Genomic DNA, 24,948 nt, shown 5'->3' with positions numbered 1-24,948 from the left:
AAAAAGAAGACCTGGAAGTGGGTGGTTTCAGGGTGGGTGAAAACAGAGTTTGGTGTTGTGGAATCGCTGAGGGTCTTGTGGTCTTGTGATAATTGTTTGTGTTTCTGCTGGTCAGAGGGAAAAGGCGCTCCACGGTAAACGAATGATGACAAGAAACGTGATTTGTTTTGCTCTCAAGAAAAGGGTGCCGTTGAAAGGAGTAATTACTGGGGTAGCAGTAAATGTAAAAGTTGACCAACTGAAGGGGAAGATTCCCAGTGTTTGTGTTGCTTGTAATTTTGTGCGACACAGACAGGGTGGCGTGAGTGGTGAAACAGAAGAGCCATTGTTTGTTCTTTTGAGTTTTGATGTTGAGTCTTTGCCGTACAAAGTGATATTAGGTTATCATGTATGAGATTTTGTGCCGAATACATTACGCTGTTACAGGTGTCCAGCTTATGGGCATGTGGCAGCAGTGTGTAGGAGGGAGGTTTGTAGATGTGAGAAGTGTGCAGAAGTGCATGAGACAAAGGAATGTGTAGCATTGGGGAAGGTAGGGGTATGTGTTAATTCTAGGGGTTCCCATCGGGCTGGGGATCAGAAATATCCCATGTGAGAGAGGAAGGTTGAGGTTTCCAGGGTTAGAGTAGTGCATAAGTTGTAATATGCTGAGTCAGTGAAGAAAGTAGAGGAAGATGGGTCATGGGGGAGGGTTCCTGAGAGGAGTGGTGTGAGTACTACCAGTACAGAGGGATAGGCCAACAAGTGATATATGTTTCAGTAAGATTGGATTTTTTTTGCATTTATAGCAATGGTTATCAAGTCGCAGTAAATTGAGGTTGTGGTGGCAGCTGCAGAGAGGTATTTGGGTGTGCGAGACTTCACATCAGAAGAGTTACAGGGTGTGTTAAGTGGTGATGTCCCATCCTTTCAGGTTGTCAGCCTTAGTTAGGACTAAATAGATGTAAATAGTCGAGTAGGGTTGTGGTATTTTTTATTATTATATTGTAATGACCCTGGGTTTATAAGCGCGGAAATCGATTCTGCCGCTTGAGCATGCTTTTGCGGCACAGTCGATAGCGCGCCGGACTTCGGGCTTGAAGGTCGAGGGTTCGAGACCTGCTCCTTGCCTGTTCATTACATTGGTGTCAGAAGTGGGATCGGACCTTGCATCCACGACAGTGCGTGTGCTTGGCCAGGTGAGCGCGTTCCTGTAAGACGTTGAGTCGCAAGCTAGCGCGAGGACGCGCTCTTTGAAAGGCGGGAGTAGTGTAATGACCCTGGGTTTATAAGCGCGGAAATCGACTCTGCCGCTTGAGCATGCTTTTGCGGCACAGTCGATAGCGCGCCGGACTTCGGGCTTGAAGGTCGAGGGTTCGAGACCTGCTCCCTGCCTGTTCATTACAATATATAGCATTTTTTTGTGTTGTTAGATGGTAGGGTATTTGTTTATTTATTTATTCAAGCAAAGTATAAGGGAGTTGTACTCCAGTCTAGTAGATGGCGGTAATGCAACATTTATTAAATGCCAACCGCCGTTAAACCTCATCGAAGAAGACGATGTGAGGCGTGCTGCCAGAGGCTTGCAATACACATGTCAGTCATGGACATATTTGGAGACGAATTTAATAAGTATCGTTCGCCGCTGGTGTCACGATATGCCAGCAAGGAAATGGCCTATAACTTCAGTGACAGGAAGAAATTCACAACGTGGAGAAAACTGTGGATCTACTTGGCCAAAGCTGAGAAGGTGTGCGCTAATTAGCCACTTAGCTAGCTAGCTGTAATATTGGCTAGTGATCATGAATGAGCATGCATGTTATTTTAGCTATCTTGCTATAGCATGTTTCAGTAGCTATAGTTTTCCAAATTATTTGTGCACTTTCTGCTACAAAATGAGGTCTATTTTAAGTTTGCGACCTTGAGAGATCCTTCTCAAGTTCCCTGCTCTAAATATAGGAGGACCTTATAGTAAATGAACAGCTTCAGAATATAACGTTACTGTATTTGCCTTACAAGACAGAAGATGCAAACCAAACAAACTAGCTAGTAGGATGCATTGTCTTGTGATAAGCTGTGGAGTATTGATGTATGATTGTGGATGTAACAATGCATGTAGTTATTCATCAACAGTACCCAGTTGTTGGCAGTCAGGAAAGTGACTGGGATGGTTGGTAAAGTAAGTTACGCTATTCAATCAACCCTGTAGAAGTCCTTCAGATGTATACCCCTATCTAAAATAATCTAGCCTCTCTTTAACTTGATGTCAGGGTTCCAAATCACTTTCAGCTAGTTCAGTGACCCCACTGCAAATTCCAATATTCCACTGCTGTTGGCCTACACTATTTGGAAACTGGATATGGATTTCCAGCTATTTCCACATGATAAACAAACCTGCAGACAGTGAAACCTAGATAAGAGTTGTCCAGCAAAGACCTTTAAGAGAAAAACACTAGGCTATTTTTGAAGACAAAAATGACTTCCACAACTCTTGTAATTTACAGGGAAGCTGTGTGTTTGTAATTAACCTTACTACCAGACCCTCTGTCACATGCAACAGCTCAGCTGATCTGTTAGTGGAGGGGAAATGGACTACACAAAGGTAAGGAATAAGGATATAGGCAGGGCCTAGCCTATGGGCAAAAAGTACAAAATACAGATATTTTGTATCAAAATAAATGAGAAAATTCTTGGACAAATATATTTGCAAGTAGCTGGCCCGAACAGCAAAAACATTCTCAGTAATGGTTTTACATTGACTGTATTATGTTTTTGTTTAACTACCTTAGTTGAGCAAGTCCACTCTGGTAAGGGTGCCTGCTAAATCACCTAAATGTATATGTGAAAATGAACATACCAAAATGAACTACAAAGCACACAGTGTATTGTTTCAGAGCAGAGCTATTAGAATAATACTCAGCATGCTTTGCAATTGTTACAATTTGTATATTTAGTTAATTTAGTGCTATCAGACTTCTGATACCAATGCAGGGTGAAAGGTGGGCCACAAAATGTGAACCGCTATACAAACTGGTATGGAAAAATATTTTGAAAATACAAATTTCAGTATTTTGAAAATACATTGGGGTGTAGTTCAGCCCAGTGTAATTCAAATGACGAAATACTCAGAAGTAATTAAAATACGTATTTCAAATACATGTAACAGAAATACTGCCTATGGGGACTTTTAGCAGCTACACACACACACACACACACACACACACACACACACACAGAGAGAGCAGGGCTATGGTGGTGGAATCTGTCTCTTCTCACACTCGCTAGCAGCTAGTCGCTACTATAGTCTTGTGCCCTCATGAAAACGAATGTACAGACCGTTCCCATACAAAATGTTGTTTCGTCAGATTTCAAATAGCAAGTTTGTCTCCAATGTCTCTCTGAAATCTGCTGGGGTGGGTTTGTGTCAAAAATAGCCAGGCCAAAATGTCATGGTAATAGGACACTAACCCCCTGAGAGTTAGCCTAGCCTCTTTACGCTATTCACTCTCCTTCCTTGTCCTTGGCCCTAAATAACCCTTCTATGTTTTCAGATATGTAAGTTGCATGTGATATTAGTGGAAACTTCACCACTACACTGCTTATAGCCTACCTATCCAGATCCAAGTAAAACACATTTAAGTGTAACTAACGGCTAAGGGGAAGGAATGTCGCTCGCTATTGTCATTAACACAGGGCCAAACTCCTCTGCTCTGCTACTCGAACAACACGTTCTATTTTTCAATGGTTTTAAATAGACCTGCTACCATAACGAAGATTGTGCTGGAATAGTTTTCCTAGTTTCTGTGTGAGATATGGAGCAAAGCAACCACCTCTAGCTATCTGTTTGAAAGTGATCTGAAAATGTTGACACACTTTCTGGACCGTTCCACCACACATCCCATTGACACAATTGGCTTACTTGTATTATATAGTACCATACAATGTGCAATTACTTCAATGTAGCAACAATGTTTCAGCTTTATAAAAGCTAGAGAACACTTGATAAAGTAGCTAGAGCTTACACTGAATGCATATCCCAGAGTATCAGTTAAAAACCAGCAATGACAGGCTGCAGTGCTTTCACTACGCCTCTAGGGTACCAGCTCTAACTTTCTCTGCTCCTCTTATCCTTCCTGTTGACCTCCAGGCTCTTGGTTTGCTTCTTATAACTCCATCTCCTCTTATTCTCCCTTCTCCAGGCTCTTGGCCTGCCCGTCACCGAAGCCCAGGTAGCAGAGATGGAGAGCCACGCTGAGGACATCGACTTTGCCATGGCGGCAGAGGAGGAGAGCAAGCTGAGGCACGATGTCATGGCCCACGTGCACACCTTCGCCCACTGCTGCCCCACCGCTGCTCCCATCATCCACCTGGGTGCCACTTCCTGTTACGTGGGAGACAACACGGTAAGAAGCCCAATCCCAAATAGACCTCTAGATCTGGGATGGTTTGACAGGTGTAGGCATTGTTACTTAGCCTCTGGTAGACTAGGTGAAAGTTTCACCATATTGCTTATACCAATCAAATTCTCTTAGATCTCCAGAAGGGCACAGGGCTTGGGGGTTAATTTTGGGTTGGGCCATGTATTCCACATGCAACAGTCTGCAGACAGTTACTTTTAGACCAAAAGTACCACGTTATTTTAGGATGAGTGTGCTTAATGGTCACATTTGTTTCTCATGTGTATATATTACAAGTCGACCGATTTGAATCTGAATGGCCGATTTTAATTAGGGCTGTTCAAGTTTTCATAACAATCAGTAATCGGCATTTTTGGACACCGATTATGGCCGATTACATTGCACTCCACGAGGAGACTGCGTGGCAGGCTGACTACCTGTTATGCGAGTGCAGCAAGGAGCCAAGGTAAGGTGCTAGCTAGCATTAAACATATCTTATAAAAACAATCAATCTTAACATAATCACTAGTTAACTACACATGGTTGAGGATATTACTAGTTTATCTAGCTTGTCCTGCGTTGCATATAATCGATGCGGTGCCTGTTAATTTATCAATGAATCACAGCCTACTTCGCCAAACGGGTGATTTAACAAGAGTATTTGCGAAAAAAGCACTGTCGTTGCACCAATGTGTACCTAACCATAAACATCAACGCCTTTCCTTAAAATCAATACACAAGTATATATTTTTAAACCTGCATATTTAGTTGATATTGCCTGCTAACATGAATTTATTTTAACTAGGGAAATTGTCACTTCTCTTGCATTCTGTGCAACAGAGTCAGGGTATATGCAGCAGTTTAGGCCACCTGGCTTGTTGCGAACTGTGTGAAGACAATTTCTTCCTAACAAAGACAGCCAACTTCGCCAAACGGGGGATGATTTAACAAAAGCGCATTTGCGAAAAAAGCACAAGTGTTGCACGAATGTACCTAACCATAAACATCAATGCCTTTCTTAAAATCAATACACAGAAGTATATATTTTTTAACCTGCATATTTAGTTAAAAGAAATTCATGTAAGCAGGCAATATTAACTCGGCAAATTGTGTCACTTCTCTTGCGTTCATTGCACGCAGAGTATGGGTATATGCAACAGTTTGGGCCGCCTGGCTCGTTGCGAACTAATTTGCTAGAATTTTACAAAATTATGACATAACATTGAAGGTTGTGCAATGTAACAGCGATATTTAGACTTATGGATGCCACCCGTTAGATAAAATACGGAACGGTTCCGTATTTCACTGAAAGAATAAAAGTTTGTTTTCGAAATTATAGTTTCCGGATTTGACCATATTAATGACCTAAGGCTCATATTTCTGTGTGTTATTATATTATAATTAAGTCTATGATTTGATAGCGCAGTCTGACTGAGCGGTGGTAGGCAGCAGCAGGCTCGTAAGCATTCATTCAAACAGCACTTTCCTGCATTTGCCAGTAGCTCTTCGCAATGCTTCAACCATTGCGCTGTTTATGACTTCAAGCCTATCAACTCCCGAGATTAGGCTGGCAATACTGAAGTACCTATTAGAACATCCAATAGTCAAAGGTATATGAAATACAAATGGTATAGAGAGAAATAGTCCTATAATAACTACAACCTAAAACTTCTTACCTGGGAATATTGAAGACTCATGTTAAAAGGAACCACTCGCTTTCATATGTTCTCATGTTCTGAGCAAGGAACTTAAACGTTAGCTTTTTTACATGGCACATATTGCACTTTTACTTCTCCAACACTGTTTTTGCATTACTTAAACCAAATTGAACATGTTTCATTATTTATTTGAGACTAAATTGATTTTATTGATGTATTATATTAAGTTAAAATAGTGTTCATTCAGTATTGTTGTAATTGCCATTATTACAAATATATTTTTTATATATATATAAAAATCGTCCGATTAATCGGTATCGGCTTTTTTTGGTCCTCCAATTATCGGTATCGAAAAATCAGTATCGGTCGACCTCTAGTGTATATTTATACAACTTTGAGATTTCTATGCATAATGACTGATATGCCTGCTGTTTTTTTTCTTCTGTTTTTTTCTTCAGGATTTGATCATGCTTCGTGACGGTTTTGACATTCTCCTGCCGAAGGTAAGTTAGTGGTTATAGACCAGGGAGGATTAGTTCTACTACCCCCAGGCCAGCACTAGATATGGATAGTATGCTGTACAGTTATGTGCAACTTTGTGTTGAAATGTCTGAGAAAGTCAACCAAGTATGATCCTGTATATCCCTCATCACTTCCGTAAACTAATAACAAATTTCTGTCTTTATAGTTGGCCAGAGTGATCGACAGACTATCAAACTTTGCTGAAAAATACGCTGGTCTCCCCACCCTGGGTTTCACACATTACCAGTAAGTATGAACACCTCAGGAGGTTCTAACTGTTAACTCGAAATGACACAATGACAAAATTCCAGTTTAACAAAGTTTACTATACCGTATGAACTCAAGGCTAGGTCCATCAACAACCAAACTTCCCGCGCAGGTGCACTCTTGACAGAGTGCTGGCCCCGTAATAACAGAAATATAGGGATACTTAAAGCATGAACTTAACTCTTTTCTATAAAGACAAATAAAACAACAACATAATTAAATGTCCAAGTATTATTATTAAGTTCCCCATTACAAATGGGTTGTGTGACAGTTTTTATTTGTATTACTCAAGCTACTGAGAGCCTGTAGGAGCACAAGACCGGATGCTCCTTTTTTAGTCACACAGTCAGCAAGCTGTTCCTTTGGTCGACCACGGAATCCGCTGGATACTGTGGTCGACCACAAAGGAACAGCTTGCTTGTGTTCCAACAGGCTCTCAGTAATGGCAAGTGAAAGAAGTACAAAATATGATTGACACACCAAGCAACAGAGATTTCAAATTTGGAGATGGGAGAATCGTCCATTCTACCAAGAGAGTCAAGATACCAGCAAAAATTGGTCAGACTAAGTGTCACATTGAAACATAGGTGGTCCCTGCAGATGTCCCCTTACTATTAAGCAAAGCTTCCCTCAAGAAGGCAGGGGCTGTACTAGACATAAAAAATGACAAGGCAGTGATGTTTAACCTGTTATGGATAGGGGCAGTATTTTCACGGCCGGATAAAAAACGTACCCGATTTAATCTGTTTATTACTCCTGCCCAGAAACTAGAATATGCATATAATTGTTTGATTTGGATAGAAAACACCCTAAAGTTTCTAAAACTGTTTTAATGGTGTCTGTGAGTATAACAGAACTCATATGGCAGGCCAAAACCTGAGAAGATTCCAAACAGGAAGTGCCCTCTCTGACCATTTCTTGGCCTTCTTTAGCCTCTTTATTGAAAACAGAGGCTCTCTGCTGTAACGTGACACTTTCTAAGGCTCCCATAGGCTCTCAGAAGGCGTCAGAACGTTGAATGATGACTTTGCAGTCCATGGCTGAAAAACAGTAGCGCATTTGGATAGTGGTCAATCTGAGAACAATGAGACGGACGTGCACGTGAAGAGTCCATTTTACATTTTCAGTCTTTGAACGAAAACAACGACTCCCGGTCGGAATATTAACGCTATTTTACGAGAAAAATCGCATAAAAATGGATTTTAAACAGCGTTTGACATGCTTCGAAGTACGGTAATGGAATATTTTGAATTTTTTTTGTCACGATACGCGCGGGCGCGTCACCCTTCAGATAGTGTCTTGAACGCACAAAGAACACGCCGCTATTTGGATATAACTATGGATTATTTGGAACCAAACCAACATTTGTTGTTGAAGTAGAAGTCCTGGGAGTGCATTCTGACGAAGAACAGCAAAGGTAATCCAATTTTTCTTATAGTAAATCTGAGTTTGGTGAGTACCAAACTTGGTGGGTGTCAAAATAGCAAGCCCTGTGATGGCCGGGCTATCTACTCAGAATATTGCAAAATGTGCTTTCACCGAAAAGCTATTTTAAAATCGGACACCGCGATTGCATAAAGGAGTTCTGTATCTATAATTCTTAACCTCTCTAGGGCAGGTGGCACCAAATCGTCCCACCTACATAACAGCCAGTTGAATCCTGTGGCGCGATTTTCAAATACCTTAGAAATGCTATTACTATTTTACAGCTATTTAAAGACAAGACTCTCGTTAATCTAACCACACTGTCCGATTTCAAAAATGCTTTACAACGAAAGCAAAACATTAGATTGTCAGCAGAGTACCCAGCCAGAAATAATCAGACACCCATTTTTCAAGCTAGCATATAATGTCACAAAAACCCAGAAGACAGCTAAATGCAGCACTAACCTTTGATGATCTTCATCAGATGACACACCTAGGACATTATGTTATACAATACATGCATGTTTTGTTCAATCAAGTTCATATTTATATCAAAAACCAGCTTTTTACATTAGCATGTGACGTTCAGAACTAGCATACCCCCCGCAAACTTCCGATGAATTTACTAACAATTTACTAAATTCCGCTAGCGGAACGTCTAGATGTAAGAAGTTAAACAACCAGAGACTCTTGAACTTACTACCTCGTGCAACTATTGTGTAAACATTTTAGACAAAGACATCACAGAGTCCATGTAAAAATGAGATTCTAATGGACAAAAAGCACCTTTCAGCACTACATGCAGCGAGAAAAGCGTTTACTGAAGCAGAGTGCTCAGAGAATTCGCAGGGCTCTGCGTAAACAGCTACGACCCACCGATGAGAAGTACGAAACTGGAAACAAAGTGTACTACAAACGAGTTGACTGTCAAGAGTGGAAAGGACCGGGGAGTAGTCATTGGCCAAGATAGCGTGGTGATATTTGTGAGGCACGGAGGCATCATTGTCAGGGTGCATCACTCAAGATTGCGGAAAGTAAATAATCAACAAGATAGAGGGGCTGTTGCTGAGAATCAGTCTCCTAATGAAAATGACAAAAAGGACAAAGTAACAGACACAACCCTACCAGATGTCGCATCCAATGATATGGACACTGAAACTGACACAGGAAATGAAGCAGAGACCTTCAACCATCCCACAGATAATACTGTTGAGCGTTCAAATGAAGAAAACATTCAACAACAGCCACGTGTTAAGACAACATGGTTGTTCCAATCTGAAAACTGGACAAACTGTTAAATACATGGACAGAGAAAGTGGTATTCCACATACAGCAACCGTCATTGGACGACCAGGAAAAGAAAAAGGAAAACACCAGAACTGGTACAACTTGCAGTACTCTGAACCACCTACACTTTCTGGTACAACAGGGTCAGCTGACCTGTCACTTGTAGATAATCTCAGAATTGAACCAGTGGAACATGAACTTAACAATAACTTCTATATTAGTCCATGAGCGTGACCCTCAAATTTGGGCTGTCGGGCTCGCTTGGGCCGATGATCTCAGTGATTTTCTTCAAAGTCTATGTCTCTAGAGTTGGAAAATGTGTGATAGCAGTGCAGCAATGGTAGCTTTCTCTGTTATCACTCCTTTATTTCATCCCTCCATCCCATACATTTTCCCCATAGGGATTTTACTATATGACAAACAATGTCAGTATAGAACAAGTTATTGCTCACGTATAGCCTTTAATCATATATCATTGAAAAGCTTAGTTTCACAGCTATCCATCAGGTCAATGTTCAGGTCAACAGAACCATGACCTTTGACCCCAAGGGTACATATAAGAATTACCTGTGTAAATTGCTTAAAAAAAGGAAACCCTGATACATTTTAATCTTTGTTTGACAAGTGGTTCTGAAAGGTCATGAATTTACATTTCAAATGATATATAATATAACCAACTTTGAAAGCACCAGCTACAACTATTGTTTTAAAAATAGCCCATGTGATGGAGGCACCACATTTCACACACACTGCTAGAACAGGCTTTTAAAAATATTTGTAGATGCAGGGACATCACAGGATTCAAGTATTAACTCCACAGAAGCCTTTTTCTAATATGGCCGCCAAACAACTCAATAGGGTCTTATTGGATCAATTTCGCATGATCATATCTGTATGAAATATAATTATAATTTATAATATCATAAAATGTTTATATTGATGTAGAATACACAACCAAATGAGCCAAGTGTGCAGATGTAAATAAAATAAAGATTATTCACAGAATTGTGGTAAGAATGTTCCTTGAAAAGCTACATGAATTGCTGATTTCTGAAGATGTCATGATCAATAATTGCAATATTTTATCTTCAAACATGTAAAATGAATATGTACAAGTGAATAGTCATGGATGTGAGCTGATTTTAAAATTATATACAATGTTATCCTATTAACTATTGGTAATGCCCTTTCAGAACCACTTGTCAAACAAAGATGAAAATGTATCAGGGTTTCCTTTTTTTTTACCAATTTATACAGGTAATTGTTCAACTGTTCTGCCTGCGGCTACGGAACCCTGACCTGTTCACCGGACGTGCTTGTTGCACCCTCGACAACTACAATGATTATTATTATTTGACCATGCTGGTCATTTATGAACATTTTAACATCTTGACCATGTTCTGTTATAATATCCACCCGGCACAGCCAGAAGAGGACTGGCCACCCCTCATAGCCTGGTTCCTCTCTAGGTTTCTTCCTAGGTTTTTGGCCTTTCTAGGGAGTTTTTCCTAGCCACCGTGCTTTCACATGCATTGCTTGCTGTTTGGGGTTTTAGGCTGGGTTTCTGTACAGATTTCAGCTGATATACGAAGGGCTATATAAATAAATTTGATTTGATTTGATTTGATATGTACCCTAGAGGTCAAAGGTCAAGGTTTTTTGACCTGGGGGAGAAAAATGTTTGTCTGATTGGTATCTGAGCTTTTCAATGATAAAGGGTATACGTGAGCATATAACTTGTTGTATACTGACACATTTCCAACTCTAGGGACATAGACTTTTATATAAAAATATATATATATATACTGCTCAAAAAAATAAAGGGAACACTAAAATAACACATCCTAGATCAGAATGAATGAAATAATCTAATTAAATACTTTTTTCTTTAGATAGTTGAATGTGCTGACAACAAAATCACACAAAAATAATCAATGGAAATCCAATTTATCAAGCCATGGAGGTCTGGATTTGGAGTCACACTCAAAATTAAAGTGGAAAACCACACTACAGGCTGATCCAACTTTGATGTAATGTCCTTAAAACAAGTCAAAATGAGGCTCAGTAGTGTGTGTGGCCTCCACGTGCCTGTATGACCTCCCTACAATGCCTGGGCATGCTCCTGATGAGGTGGCGGATGGTCTCCTGAGGGATCTCCTCCCAGACCTGGACTAAAGCATCCGCCAACTCCTGGACAGTCTGTGGTGTAACGTGGCGTTGGTGGATGGAGCGAGACATGATGTTCCAGATGTGCTCAATTGGATTCAGGTCTGGGGAACAGCCGGGCCAGTCCATAGCATCAATGCCTTCCTCTTGCAGGAACTGCTGACACACTCCAGCCACATGAGGTCTAGCATTGTCTTGCATTAGGAGGAACCCAGGGCCAACCGCACCAGCATAGGGTCTCACAAGGGGTCTGAGGATCTCATCTTGGTACTTAATAGCAGTCAGGCTACCTCTGGCGAGCACATGGAGGGCTGTGCGGCCCCCCAAAGAAATGCCACCCAACACCATGACTGACCCAGCACCAAACTGGCCATGCTGGAGGATGTTGCAGGCAGCAGAACGTTCTCCACGGCGTCTCCAGACTGTCACGTCTGTCACATGTGCTCAGTGTGAACCTGCTTTCATCTGTGAAGAGCACAGGGTGCCAGTGGCGAATTTGCCAATCTTGGTGTTCTCTGGCAAATGCCAAACGTTCTGCACGGTGTTGGGCTGTAAGCACAACCCCCACCTGTGGACGTCGGGCCCTCATACCACCCTCATGGAGTCTGTTTCTGACCGTTTGAGCAGACACGTGCACATTTGTGGCCTGCTGGAGGTCATTTTGCAGGGCTCTGGCAGTGCTCCTCCTGCTCCTCCTTGCACAAAGGCGGAGGTAGCGGTCCTGCTGCTGGGTTGTTGCCCTCCTACGGCCTCCTCCATGTCTCCTGATGTACTGGCCTGTCTCCTGGTAGCGCCTCCATGCTCTGGACACTACGCTGACAACCACAGCAAACCTTCTTGCCACAGCTCGCATTGATGTGCCATCCTGGCTGAGCTGCACTACCCGAGCCACTTGTGTGGGTTGTAGACTCCGTCTCATGCTACCACTAGAGTGAAAGCACCGCCAGCATTCAAAAATGACCAAAACATCAGCCAGGAAGCATAGGAACTGAGAAGTGGTCTGTGGTCCCCACCTGCAGAACCACTCCTTTATTGGGGGTGTCTTGCTAATTGCCTATAATTTCCACCTGTTGTCTATTCCAGTTGCACAACAGCATGTGAAATTTATTGTCAATCAGTGTTGCTTCCTAAGTGGACAGTTTGATTTCACAGAAGTGTGATTAACTTGGAGTTACATTGTGTTGTTTAAGTGTTCCCTTTATTTTTTTGAGCAGTGTATATTTTTACCTTTATTTAACTAGACAAGTCAGTTAAGAACAATTTCTTATTTACAATGCCGGCCTACATGAACTTTCAAGGAAATCAAATCACTTTATTTGTCACATGCGCCGAATACAACAAGTGTAGACCTTACCGTAAAATGCTTACTTACAAGCCCTTAACCAACAGTGCAGTTCAAGAAGAGTTAAGAAAATATTTACCAAATAAAACTAAAGTAACACTATAAAATAACAATGACGAGGCTATATACTGGGGTACTGGTACCCGAGTCCGTGTGCGGGGGTACAGGTTAGTTGAGGTCATTTGTACATGTAGGTAGGGGTGAAGTGACTATGCATAGATGATAAACAACGAGTAGCAGCAGTGTACAAAACAAATGGAGCGGGGGGGGGAGTCCTAACCTAATGATGGTGTTGGAGTCATGTTTTGGCCATGCAGTTTTGGGTGAATGGGGAGTACAGGAGGGGACTAAGTACACACCCCTAAGGGGCCACAGTGTGGAGGATCAGCGTGGCAGACTTGTTGTGGCCTACCCTTACCATCTGGGGGTGGCACATCAGGAAGACCAGCATCCAGTTGCAGAGGAGGGTGTTTAATCCCAGAGCTGTAGTCAATGAACAGCATTGAACAGCATTCTCACATAGGTGTTCCTTTTGTCCAGGTGGGAAAGGGCAGTGTGGAGTGCGATTTCAGATTGCATCATCTGTGGATCTGTTGGGGCAGTATGCGAATTGCAGTGGGGTCTAGGGTATCCAGGAGGATGCTGTTGATGTAAGCCATGCTCAGCCTTTCAAAGCACTTCATGGCTACCGACGTGAGTGCTACGGGGCGGTAATCATTTAGGCAGGTTACCTTCGCTTCCTTGGGCACAGAAACTATGGTGGTCTGCTTAAAACATGTGGGTATTGCAGACTCGGTCAGGGAGAGGTTGAAAATGTCAGTGAAGACATTTGCCAGTTGGTCCACACATGCTTTGAGTACATATCCGTCTGGCCCTGCGTCTTTGTGAATGGTGACGTGTTTAAAGGTCTTGCTCACATCAGTAACCGAGAGCGTTATCACACAGTCATCCAGAACAGCTGGTGCTCTCGTACATGCTTCAGTCTTGCTTACCTCGAGGAAAGCATAAAGGGCATTTAGCTCTTCTGGTAGGCTCGCGTGACTGGGCAGCTCGTGTCTGTATTTCCCTTTTGTAGTCCGTAATAGTGTATGCCCTGCTACATCCGACGAGCTTCAAAGCCGGTGGAGTAGGATTCTTAGCGGGATTTCTTGTAAGCGTCTGGATTAGTGTCCCGCTCATTGAAAGTGGCAGCTCTAGCCTTTAGCTTGATGCGGATGTTGCCTGTACTCTATGACTTCTGGTTGGGATATGTACGTACGGTCACTGTGGGGACAACGTCGTCGATGCACTTATTGATGAAGCCGATGACTTAGGTGGTATACTCCTCAATGCCGTTGGATGAATCCCGGAACATATTCCAGTCTGTGCTAGCAAAACAGTCCTGTAGTGTAGCATCTGTGTCATCTGACCACTTCCGTATTGAGCGAGTCACTGGTACTTCCTGCTTTAGTTTTTTCTTGTAAGCAGGAATCAGGAGGATAGAATTATGGTCAGATTGTTCATAAATGGAGGGCGGGAGAGAGCTTTGTATACATCTGTGTGTGGAATAAAATCACTGAGACATTGTCAGCCTAAGTGAGCCCGACCAACCCCCCCTGGCTCATGGACTATGTGCCGTTGTGGATATATCCCATTTGTCTATGAACACTCATGTTCCTCTCAGATTAAAGAGTTATGTGTTCAGTGCTTCTGAGTCCACTTTAATCTCTCTGCCTTATTTTTCTCAGTCTTCATCTTTCTGTTTTATTTTTATGAATCTTTATTTTTCCCCTTCACATTTTATTTGAACTTTTGTTCTCCTTCTCTCACCATTTATATTATTTTTCACCTCTCATTTTCTTTTCATCTTTATCTCTCTCGCTCTCTTGCGCTCTCATAAATTCATATATATATATATATAACCTACCTACCTCTACCAGGCCGGCCCAGTTGACCACAGTGGGTAAGAGAGCATGTCTGTGGCTCCAGGACCTGGCCATGGACATGCGGAACCTTCAGCGCGCCCGCGAAGACCTGCGTTTCCGGGGGGTGAAGGGTACTACGGGCACCCAGGCCAGCTTTCTGCAGCTCTTCCAGGGGGACCATGATAAGGTGGAGGATCTGGACAGAATGGTCACAGAGATGGCAGGCTTCAAAAAGTGAGTTAAATGTATACTTTTATGTCAACAGTCTCTTGAGTTTCCTATTTGCCACACGTTTTGTCATTTGAGTACAAACAAATTGCTGAAATACCTTTTTTTAAATTTATTTTTATTTTTTATTATTATTCTTCAATCCTGTACATTTTTCCTCCCAGGGCTTACATGGTGACTGGACAGACGTACAGTCGTAAGGTAGACATCGACTGCCTCTCTCACCTGGCCAGCATGGGAGCCACCATCCACAAGGTTGAGATGAGTTTTGACTGGACATCAGTTTGTCATTCTTACTACCGTAAATCACAAGTCTGTCTACGGAGAAACAATGCCTCCTGGTGGTCTTTGACAGTAGTGGAATGACCCACAGGTAATAAATTATACTCTCTTCCTCAGATCTGCACTGACATCCGCCTGCTGGCTAACCTTAAAGAGATTGAGGAGCCTTTTGAAAAGGAGCAAATTGGTGAGTCATAAGAAGGAAATTGGTCCACTTCCTACCCAGGTATAAAGGAATCTAATCCCAAAACTAGGGTTAATATCCTTTGTATTTCCTTGATTCCTCACATCCTCTCTCCTTACCTCTCAAAGCAGATTGGAGCAAAATAACAGAAGAACCTTCACCTCTGATCTTCTGCTCCAATGTACTTTGAGAAAGAGGCAAGGAGAGAGGATGTGAGGAATCAATAAAATACAATTGAGTTTTAGCCCTAGATTTCACTTTGATTAAGGCACCAACTGCTAAACCATCCTGATGTTTTAGAGTAAACAGCTAGTTTAACCTCTTGCATCTAGACGTTCCGCTAGCGTTCCGTTCCGCTAGCCAAATATCCAATGGAAGAACGTGGCGCGAAATACAAATACCTCAAATGCAATAATTTCAATTTTTCAACCATACGACTATTTTACACCATTTTAAAGACAAGACTCTCGTTAATCTAACCACATTGTCCGATTTCAAAAAGGCTTTATAGCGAAAGCAAAACATTAGATTGTTAGGAGAGTACATAGCCAAAAACAATCACACAGCCATTTTCCATGCAAGCATATATGTCACATAAACCCAAAACACAGCTAAATGAAGCACTAACCTTTGATCTTCATCAGATGACACTCCTAGGACATTATGTTATACAATACATGCATGTTTTGTTCAATCAAGTTAATATTTATATCAAAAAACAGCTTTTTACATTAGCATGTGATGTTCAGAACTAGCATTCCCACCCAAAACTTCCCGTGAATTTACTAAATTACTCATCATAAACGTTGACAAAATAAATCATTATTTTAAGAATTATAGATACAGAACTCCTTTATGCAATCGCTATGTCAGATTTTAAAATAGCTTTTCGGCGAAAGCACATTTTGCAATATTCTGAGTACATAGCTCAGCCATCACAGCTAGCTATTCAGACACCCGCCAACTTCGGGGCTCACTAAACTCAGAATTACTATTAGAAAAATTGTATTACCTTTGCTGATCTTTGTCAGAATGCACTCCCAGGACTGCTACTTCCAGAAGAAATGTTGTTTTTGTTCCAAATAATCCATATTTATGTCCAAATACCTCCGTTTTGTTCGTGCGTTCAGTTCACTATCCAAAGGGTAACGCGCGAGCGCAATATCGAGACCCAAAAATTCAAAATGTTCCTTTACCGCACTTAGAATCATGACAAACCCTGTTTTAAATCAATTTTTATGGTATTTTTCTCGTAAAATAGCGCTAATATTCCAACCGGACAATAGTGTATTCATTCAAATAGGAAAAGAAAAAACAGCATTCTCGCGGGACCGCGTATCTCCAATCTCTTAGTCACCAGGCAGTCCACTGACAAACTGTGCTATTATACTCTGCCCAGAGACAGGAGACGCCTCAATCCGCATTCTGAAGGCTTTAGAGAGCCAATGGAAGCCTTAGAAAGTGCCACGTAACAGCTCAGGTACTGTAGTTTCAATAGAGAAGCAAAAGAAGGACTACAATTTCACAGACAGGCCACTTCCTGCTTGGAATCTTCTCAGGTTTTTGCCTGCCATATGAGTTCTGTTATACTCACAGACATCATTCAAACAGTTTTAGAAACTTCAGAGTGTTTTCTATCCAAATCTAATAATATGCATATTCTCGTTTCTGGGCAAGAGTAGTAACCAGTTTAAATCGGGTACGTTTTTTTCATCCGGCCGTGAAAATACTGCCCCCTATCCCAAACAGGTTAACTTATTTCCTAAATGCCAACCCATTGTTACTTGTCTGGGTCCCACTGACTGCCTCTCCCCCACCAGGTTCCAGTGCCATGCCCTACAAGAGGAACCCAATGCGTTGTGAGCGTTGCTGTAGTCTGGCCCGCCACCTGATAGCGCTGCTCGCTGACCCCCTCCAGACCGCCTCTGTCCAGTGGCTGGAAAGAACACTGGATGACAGTGCCAATAGGAGAATCTCTCTCCCTGAGTCTTTCCTTACCGCTGACATCATCCTCAGCACCCTGCAGAACATCACCGAAGGCCTGGTGGTCTACCCCAAGGTAAATTCATTGAATTTATTCGATAATTAGAAGTAGTAGGCTTGTCCAGACAGAAATTATTGAGGATAAAAAACACAATAAACCAGGAGGCTTATTTCCATTGTTGTCCTCATAAGGTATTATCACCACCATTTTAAACCTTGTCATTTCATGATAATGCACACACAACTGCACTTTCCCCACAGTACATCTGTTGGCTATAACACATCACAGAGGAACAACATTCAACTCAACTGTCTTGTATGTTATGTAGGGGTGTAACGGTTGTGTGTGGGAGAGAGAGCTCTCCTCCATCATCATCATTTAAATCTCCAGTTTGGGAACATTTTGGCTTCCCAGTAGATGCAAAAATGTATTGAACATAGGAGGAAATCAACTAAATGTATTGAATTTATTAGAGCATTAATTCATTTGCCCAAGATGATGATAAGACTTGAACAAAATGCACAAGTCATTCGTATTTTTACTTCAATTTTCAGAAGAGGTAATGGCGCGAGAATGCCCCTGTCTGTGTATAGCTGTAAACAATGATGCTAATGACAACTGTCTTCTGGTAGATGGAAAGTCTTTCCCATAAACCTTCTCAATGAAATGTTAACCATAAAGTAATCTATGAACAGTGCCTTCGGAAAGTATTCAGACCCCTTGACTTTTTCCACATTTTGGTACGTTGCAGCCTTATTCTAAAATGAATTAAATAAAAATCCTCAGCAATCTACAACAATGCCAAATGCACAATACAAATGTATTACAATTAAAAACCGCTACTTTATTTACATAAGTATTCAGATCCTTTGCTATGAGGCTCGAACTTGAGTTCAGGTGCATCCTGTTTCCATTGATCATCCTTGAGATGTTTTTTCAACTTGATTGGAGTCCACCTGTGGTAAATTCAATTGACTGGACATGATTTGGAAAGGCACACACCTGTCAATATAAGGTCCCAAAGTTGACGGTGCATGTCAGAGCAAAATTGTACATTGAGCTCTGAAACAGGATTGTGTCGAGGCACAAATCTGGGGAAGGGTACCAAAATATTTCTGCAGCATTGAAGGTCCCCTAGAACACAGTGGCCTCCATCATTCTTAAATGGAAGAAGTTTGTAACCACCAAGACTCTTCTAGAGCTGGCTGGCCGGCCAAACTGAGCAATCGGGGAGAAGGGCCTTGGTCAGGGAGGTGACCAAGAACCAGATGGTCACTGATAGAGCTCTAGAGTTCCTCTGTAAAGATGGGAGAACCTTCCAGAAGGACAACCATCTCTGCAGCAGTGGCCAGACGGAAGCCATTCCTCAGTTAAAGGCACATGACAGCCCGCTTGGAGTTTGCCAAAAGGCACCTAAAGACTCTCAGACCATGAGAAACACGATTATCTGAACTCTTTGGCCTGAATGCCAAGCGTCACGTCTAGAGAACATGGCACCATCCTTACGGTGAAGCATGGTGGTGGTAGCATGCTGTGGCAATGTTTTTCAGCGGCAGGGATTGGGAGACTAGTCAGGATCGAGGCAAAGATGAACAGAGCAAAGTACAGAGAGATCCTTGACGAGAACCTGCTCCAGAGCTCTCAGGACCTTTAGACTGGGGCGAAGGTTCCCTTCTCAACAGGACAACGACCCTCAGCACACAGCCAAGACAACGCAGGAGTGGCTTCGGGACAAGTCTCTGAATGTCCTTGAGTGGCCCAGCCAGTGCCCGGACTTAAACTTGATCGAATATCTTTGGAAAGACCTGGAAATAGCTGTGCAGCAACGCTCCCCATCCAACCTGACAGAGCTTGAGAGGATCTGCAGAGAAGAATGGAAGAAACTCCACAAATACAGGTGTGCCAAGCTTGTAGTATCATACACAAGAAGACACGAGGCTGTAATCGCTGCCAAAGGTGCTTCAATAAAGTACTGAGTAAAGGGTCTGAATAGTTCTGTAAATGTAATATTTCAGTTTATTTTTAATAAGTTAGCAAACATTTCTAAAAACATGTTTTTGTTTTGTCATTATGGAGTAGTGTGTGTAGATTTGGGGGGGGGGACAATTTGATACATTTTAGAATAAGGCTGTATCTTATCAATGTGGAAAAAGTCAAGGCGTGAATACTTTCCAAAGGCACTGTATACCTGGCAGAATGATATCATGTTTATTTGCATCAATTCAGTGGTGATTTGTTCAGCTAACTCTGCAATCACATGTGTGCTACATAAACACTGTCAACCAAACAAGGCACTTGCTGGTGTGCACCTAAATGAAAGGGTATCTACACCCAAAAATGAAAATGTCTTTGTGGTTTAAGCATTGTTGTGGGCTTTGAACCTCCAATGTTGTTTTTTCTATTTCTTTTTTCTACAAAATGGAATTAGGCTAAAAATAAAGCCATTTTATTGGGCTCTACATTAGTGGCAAGAAAAAGTATGTGAACCCTTTGGAAATACCTGGATTTCTGCATAAATTGGTCATAAAATTTGATCTGATCTTCATCTAGGTCACAATAGACAAACAGTCTGCTTAAACTAATAACACACACTTATATGTGTTCATGTCTTTATTGAACACACCGTGTAAACATTCACAGTGCAGGGTGGGAAAAGTATGTGAACCCTTGGATTTAAAAACTGGTTGACCCTCCTTTGGCAGCAATAACCGCAACCAAATGTTTTCTGTAGTTGTGGATCAGACCTGCACAACTGTCAGGAGGAACTCTGGACCATTCCTCTTTACAAAACTGTTTCAGTTCAGCAATATTATTGGCATGTCTGGTGTGAACTGCTCTCTTGAGGTCATGCCACAGCATCTTAATCGGGTTGAGGTCAGGACTCTGACTGGGCCACTCCAGAAGGCATATTTTCTTCTGTTGAAGCCATTCTGTTGTTGATTTACTTCGGTGTTTTGGGTCCTTGTCCTGTTGCATCACCCAACTTCTGTTGAGCTTCAATTGGCGGACAGATAGCCTAACATTCTCCTGCAAAATGTCTTGATAAACTTGGAAATTCATTTTTCCGTCATTGATAGCAAGATGTCCTGACCCTGAGGCAGCAAAGCAGCCCCAAACCATGATACTCCCTCCACCATACTTTACAGTTGGGATGACGTTTTGATGTTGCTGTACTGTGCCTTTTTTTCTCCACGTAGTGTTGTGTGTTCCTTCCAAACAAGTCAACTTTAGTTTAATCTGTCCACAGAATATTTTGCCAATAGCGCTGTGGAACATCCAGGTGCACTTTTGTAAATTTCAGACATGCAGGAATGGTTTTTTTTGGGGGGGGGGGGGCAGCAGTGGCTTCTTCTGTGGTGTCCTCCCATGAACACCATTCTTGTTTAGTGTTTTACGTATCGTAGACTCGTCAACGGAGATGTTAGCATGTTCCAGAGATTTCTGGAAGTCTTTAGATGACACTCTAGGATTCTTCTTAACCTCATTGAGCATTCTGTGCAGTGCTCTTGCAGTCATCGATGCATGACAGCCACTGCTAGGGAGAGTAGCAACAGTGCTGAACTTTCAATTTTTTTTGACATTTTTGTCTTACCGGGGACTGATAAACATCAAGGCTTTTAGAGATACTTTTGTAACCCTTTCCAGCTTTATGCAAGTCAACCATTCTTAATCTTAGGTCTTCTGAGATCTATTTCATTCGAGGCATTTTTCACATCAGGCAATGCTTCTTGTGAAGAGCAAACTCAAATTTTGTGAGTTTTTTTTATAGGGCAAGGCAGCTCTAACCAACATCTCCAATCTAGTCTCATTGATTGGACTCCAGGTTAGCTGACTCCATTTAGCTTTTGGAGATTAGCCTAGGGGTTCACATACGTTTTTCCAACCTACACTATGAATGTATAAATTATGTATTCAATATAGACAATAAAAATACAATAATCTGTTTGTCTATTGTTGTGATTTGGATGAAGATCAGATCAAGTTTTATGACCAATTTATGTAGAAATCCAGGTAATTCCAAAGGGTTCACATACTTGCCACTGTATATGATCTATTCCTGGGTTAGTTTTGCATATTTTGCCCAAACTAAAATTAACGACAGTAACTTGGCAATTAATTTTCCTGCTGTACCGAAACTGAACCCTGACCGCAATACGTACCGAAACCTGGGTTTGGTGAACCGTAATGTTACGTATCCCTTTCTCAACACTAGAATTTTCATCTATCTCTTTCCCCTCTCGCTTTCTCTCATCCTCCCGCTCTCTCTGTCAGGTGATCGAGAGACACATCCTTCATGAGCTTCCTTTCATGGCTACAGAGAACATCATCATGGCTATGGTGAAGGCTGGAGGCAATAGACAGGTACGCACCCTTCTATTACAGCATGACACCACAACTTATTAGAACAGAACGTATTTCTCACACTCCACGTTGCATAATTAGTCGCACGTTGCATAATTAGTGTAGCGCAGTTTTTAAAATATAATTTAGCTGTGGTGGCGAGTGGGGATGCAGACCCCGATGAGTCTTCTGTTGTTACATGTGCATTTTATACATTGGAGCAGGGTGAGTGAAGTTGATACGTTGTGTTATTTCATCCCCTGGTATAACCAAGAGCTCAGGTGCCATTTCATGCACATTTTAGATCATTTCACTAACCATGAGTCCCTTTTTAAACTAATCCCAGGTTGCTACTTATTAGTTTGATAACAAACGATGTTGATCTGTCATGTCATGTTAACTAGCTGGCTAACAACCTAATGACTTGACAGTAGGTCTAGTCAAATTTGATTGGCACGAGCAGAAAGGAATAGACTCTGCTATTTATGATATGTGCTTCAAAGGTAAGGTAGGATTCATACAGGCCTAATATAAGCATAAACTATACCAAAAATCTATCTCTTTCTGGTGCTCCTTAAATTCTGTTTGTCGCCTAAAGCTTTTAGTTTGGTGCCTAAGTTGTGAACTGTGTGTGTGTGTGTGTGTGTGTGTGTGTGTGTGTGTGTGTGTGTGTGTGTGTGTGTGTGTGTGTGTGTGATAGAGGCCGATGGATACTTGTTATCGTGACAACACTGCTACCTCCTGTATGTGTGCTTATTTTCTTAAACAGTACAGTAACTGAATCAAACGACATTTTAATCCCCAGATTGCATGTTTACTGAACTAAAATATAAACCCAACAAATGTTGGTCCCGTCTTTCATGAGCTGAAATAAAATATCCCCGAAATATTCCTTAAGCACAAAAAGCTTATTTCTCTATACTTTTGTGCACAAATTTGTTTACATCCCTGTTATTGAGCATTTCTCCTTTGCCAAGATAATCCAACCACCTGACAGGTGTGGCATATCAAAAAGCTGATTAAACAGAATGATCATTACACAGGTGCACCTTGTGCTGGAGACAATCAAAGGCCACTCTAAAATGTGTAGTTTTGTGTCACAACACAATAACACATGTCTCAAGTTTTGAGGGAGCATGCAATTGGCATGCTGACTGCAGGAATGCCCACCAGAGCTGTTGCCAAAAAATGTAATGTTAATTTTTCTACCCTAAGCCGCCTCCAACGTCATTTTAGAGAATTTGGCAGTACGTCCAACCGGTCTCACAACCGCAGAACACGTGAAACCACGCCAGCCAGGACCTCCACATCCGGCTTCTTCACCTGCGGGATCATCTGAGACCAGCCACCCGGACTGCTGATGAAACTGTGGGTTTGCACAACTGAAGAATTTCTGCACAAACTGTCAAACAGTCTCAGGGACGCTCTATGCGAAGATGTCTCGCGCTGCATGAGCATATGGTGGTCACACCAGAAACGGACTGGTTTTCTGATGACCAACAGATGCATATCTGTATTCCCAGTCAAAATCTTTGAAATTGTTGTATGTTGCGTTTGTAATTTTGTTCAGTTTATTATTGTGTAATCACACAGTAACAGTTTCTCTCGTGTCTGTGTTCTTGCACCAGGACTGCCATGAGAAGATCCGTGTGTTGTCCCAGCAGGCTGCAACCGTGGTCAAACATGAGGGGGGAGACAATGACCTCTTGGCCAGGGTCCAGGCTGACCCCTACTTCGCCCCTATCCTGGGCCATCTAGACAACATCCTGGACCCCAAGACCTTCATCGGCCGCGCCCCCCAACAGGTACTATACAGAACACCCTGTTATCTTTGTTTTTCTCAACTTAAAATCATTTTAAAATACCTGTAGTTAAACAGAAAATAATATCCAGCACACTGGGGGTCTTGGTACAGATTTAATGGTGGCAAAAAAGATCCATTCAATCTGTTGAGCATCAAAATCACGTGTGCTGTTTGATTTCTGTATTTGGTACATTATACAGCTTTTCTCCATGTACCTATAGTTGACGCAACCTAACTCATCATTCTCTCACTCACTCAGGTGGCGAGGTTTCTCTCTGAGGAGGTACGCCCTCTGCTGGAACCTTACAAGGCCGAGATTGACGTCAAGATCGAGCTGGAGCTCTAAAACGGGGGACAATCCTGACCTGTAAAACGACTAACCAAAATACTAAAACTGACCCTTAATTTAACCCTGACTTCATTTAAACCAATTCTGAAATATTGTTTTGCAAGTCAGGAGTGGCCTTTTCACTAAAACAAACACATACTGTTACACACCAAAATAAACCACATCATGACTAACATTGCACGCTTTACTGTAAGACAATAAAATACTTAAATCAGAAGTCAGTGAGTTTGTAATGATGTAGTGCTAAACAAGCAGGGTTAGAACATAGACCCTGAAATATTTCAGAGATTTCATATGTATATGTATTCCATACTGTTCCAACACTATTTTCCTAAATTCATGTATGATTCACAAAGTAAAACATCAACATTGTTGTTAATGAAATTCCTTGTTACCTATTTGAGGCACAGTAAACCTTTTAGACTAAAGGACCCAGCTTCCTCTTCAAATGGTTGGTGTCAAAGGTCCTTTGTCCTACCAGTCTTTATTACCAAGAGTGTTATCATAGGAAGTTGATAATGTTGGTTCAGTGGAACCATTATTACACTCATTTATTGCTTTGTATTTGAATGATCTAATACTCAACAGCAGACGCCCTGTTACAGCTTTCAGTCTGGAGAGAAAGAAGACTATATCAAGTCCTGTGTTTGATATACTTTGGTTTCACTATGTTTGTGGATGTACAATATGAATTATGTATGACAGAGTTTATATTTAGAAAATAGGTACCTGAAATGGGAAGAAAAGGGTAATGTGGGGTGTGCGAGAACGAGGTGTGCAGAGGAAGCCCACAGCTTGTACAGTATGTTACTGGCAAGCAAGTAGTTGT

The 24,948-nt window shown here is 41.8% G+C and overlaps 1 protein-coding gene across 2 annotated transcripts; it reads left to right on the top strand.

Annotated features, from left to right (window-relative positions):
• Positions 1-1,489: 1,489 nt before the first annotated feature.
• LOC115196283 (adenylosuccinate lyase) lies at positions 1,490-24,336 on the top strand. 2 transcript variants are annotated; one of them, XM_029756965.1, is made up of 11 exons: positions 1,490-1,729; positions 4,179-4,382; positions 6,493-6,537; positions 6,723-6,802; positions 14,963-15,181; positions 15,340-15,430; positions 15,575-15,644; positions 17,462-17,700; positions 21,898-21,987; positions 23,595-23,771; positions 24,030-24,336. In XM_029756965.1, exons 1-11 carry the CDS (start codon positions 1,505-1,507, stop codon positions 24,114-24,116), a joined length of 1,527 nt encoding a protein of 508 aa, XP_029612825.1. In that variant the 5' UTR covers positions 1,490-1,504; the 3' UTR covers positions 24,117-24,336. The 2 variants fall into 2 exon arrangements, with proteins under 2 accessions (XP_029612825.1, XP_029612834.1); XM_029756974.1 differs by lacking the exon at positions 1,490-1,729 and adding an exon at positions 2,469-2,581.
• The last annotated feature ends 612 nt before the right edge of the window (positions 24,337-24,948 follow it).

Source organism: Salmo trutta, chromosome 1 (genome assembly GCF_901001165.1).
Source record: "Salmo trutta chromosome 1, fSalTru1.1, whole genome shotgun sequence".
Taxonomy (NCBI): Eukaryota; Metazoa; Chordata; class Actinopteri; order Salmoniformes; family Salmonidae; genus Salmo; species Salmo trutta.
This window is presented reverse-complemented; position numbering and strand designations above follow the sequence as displayed.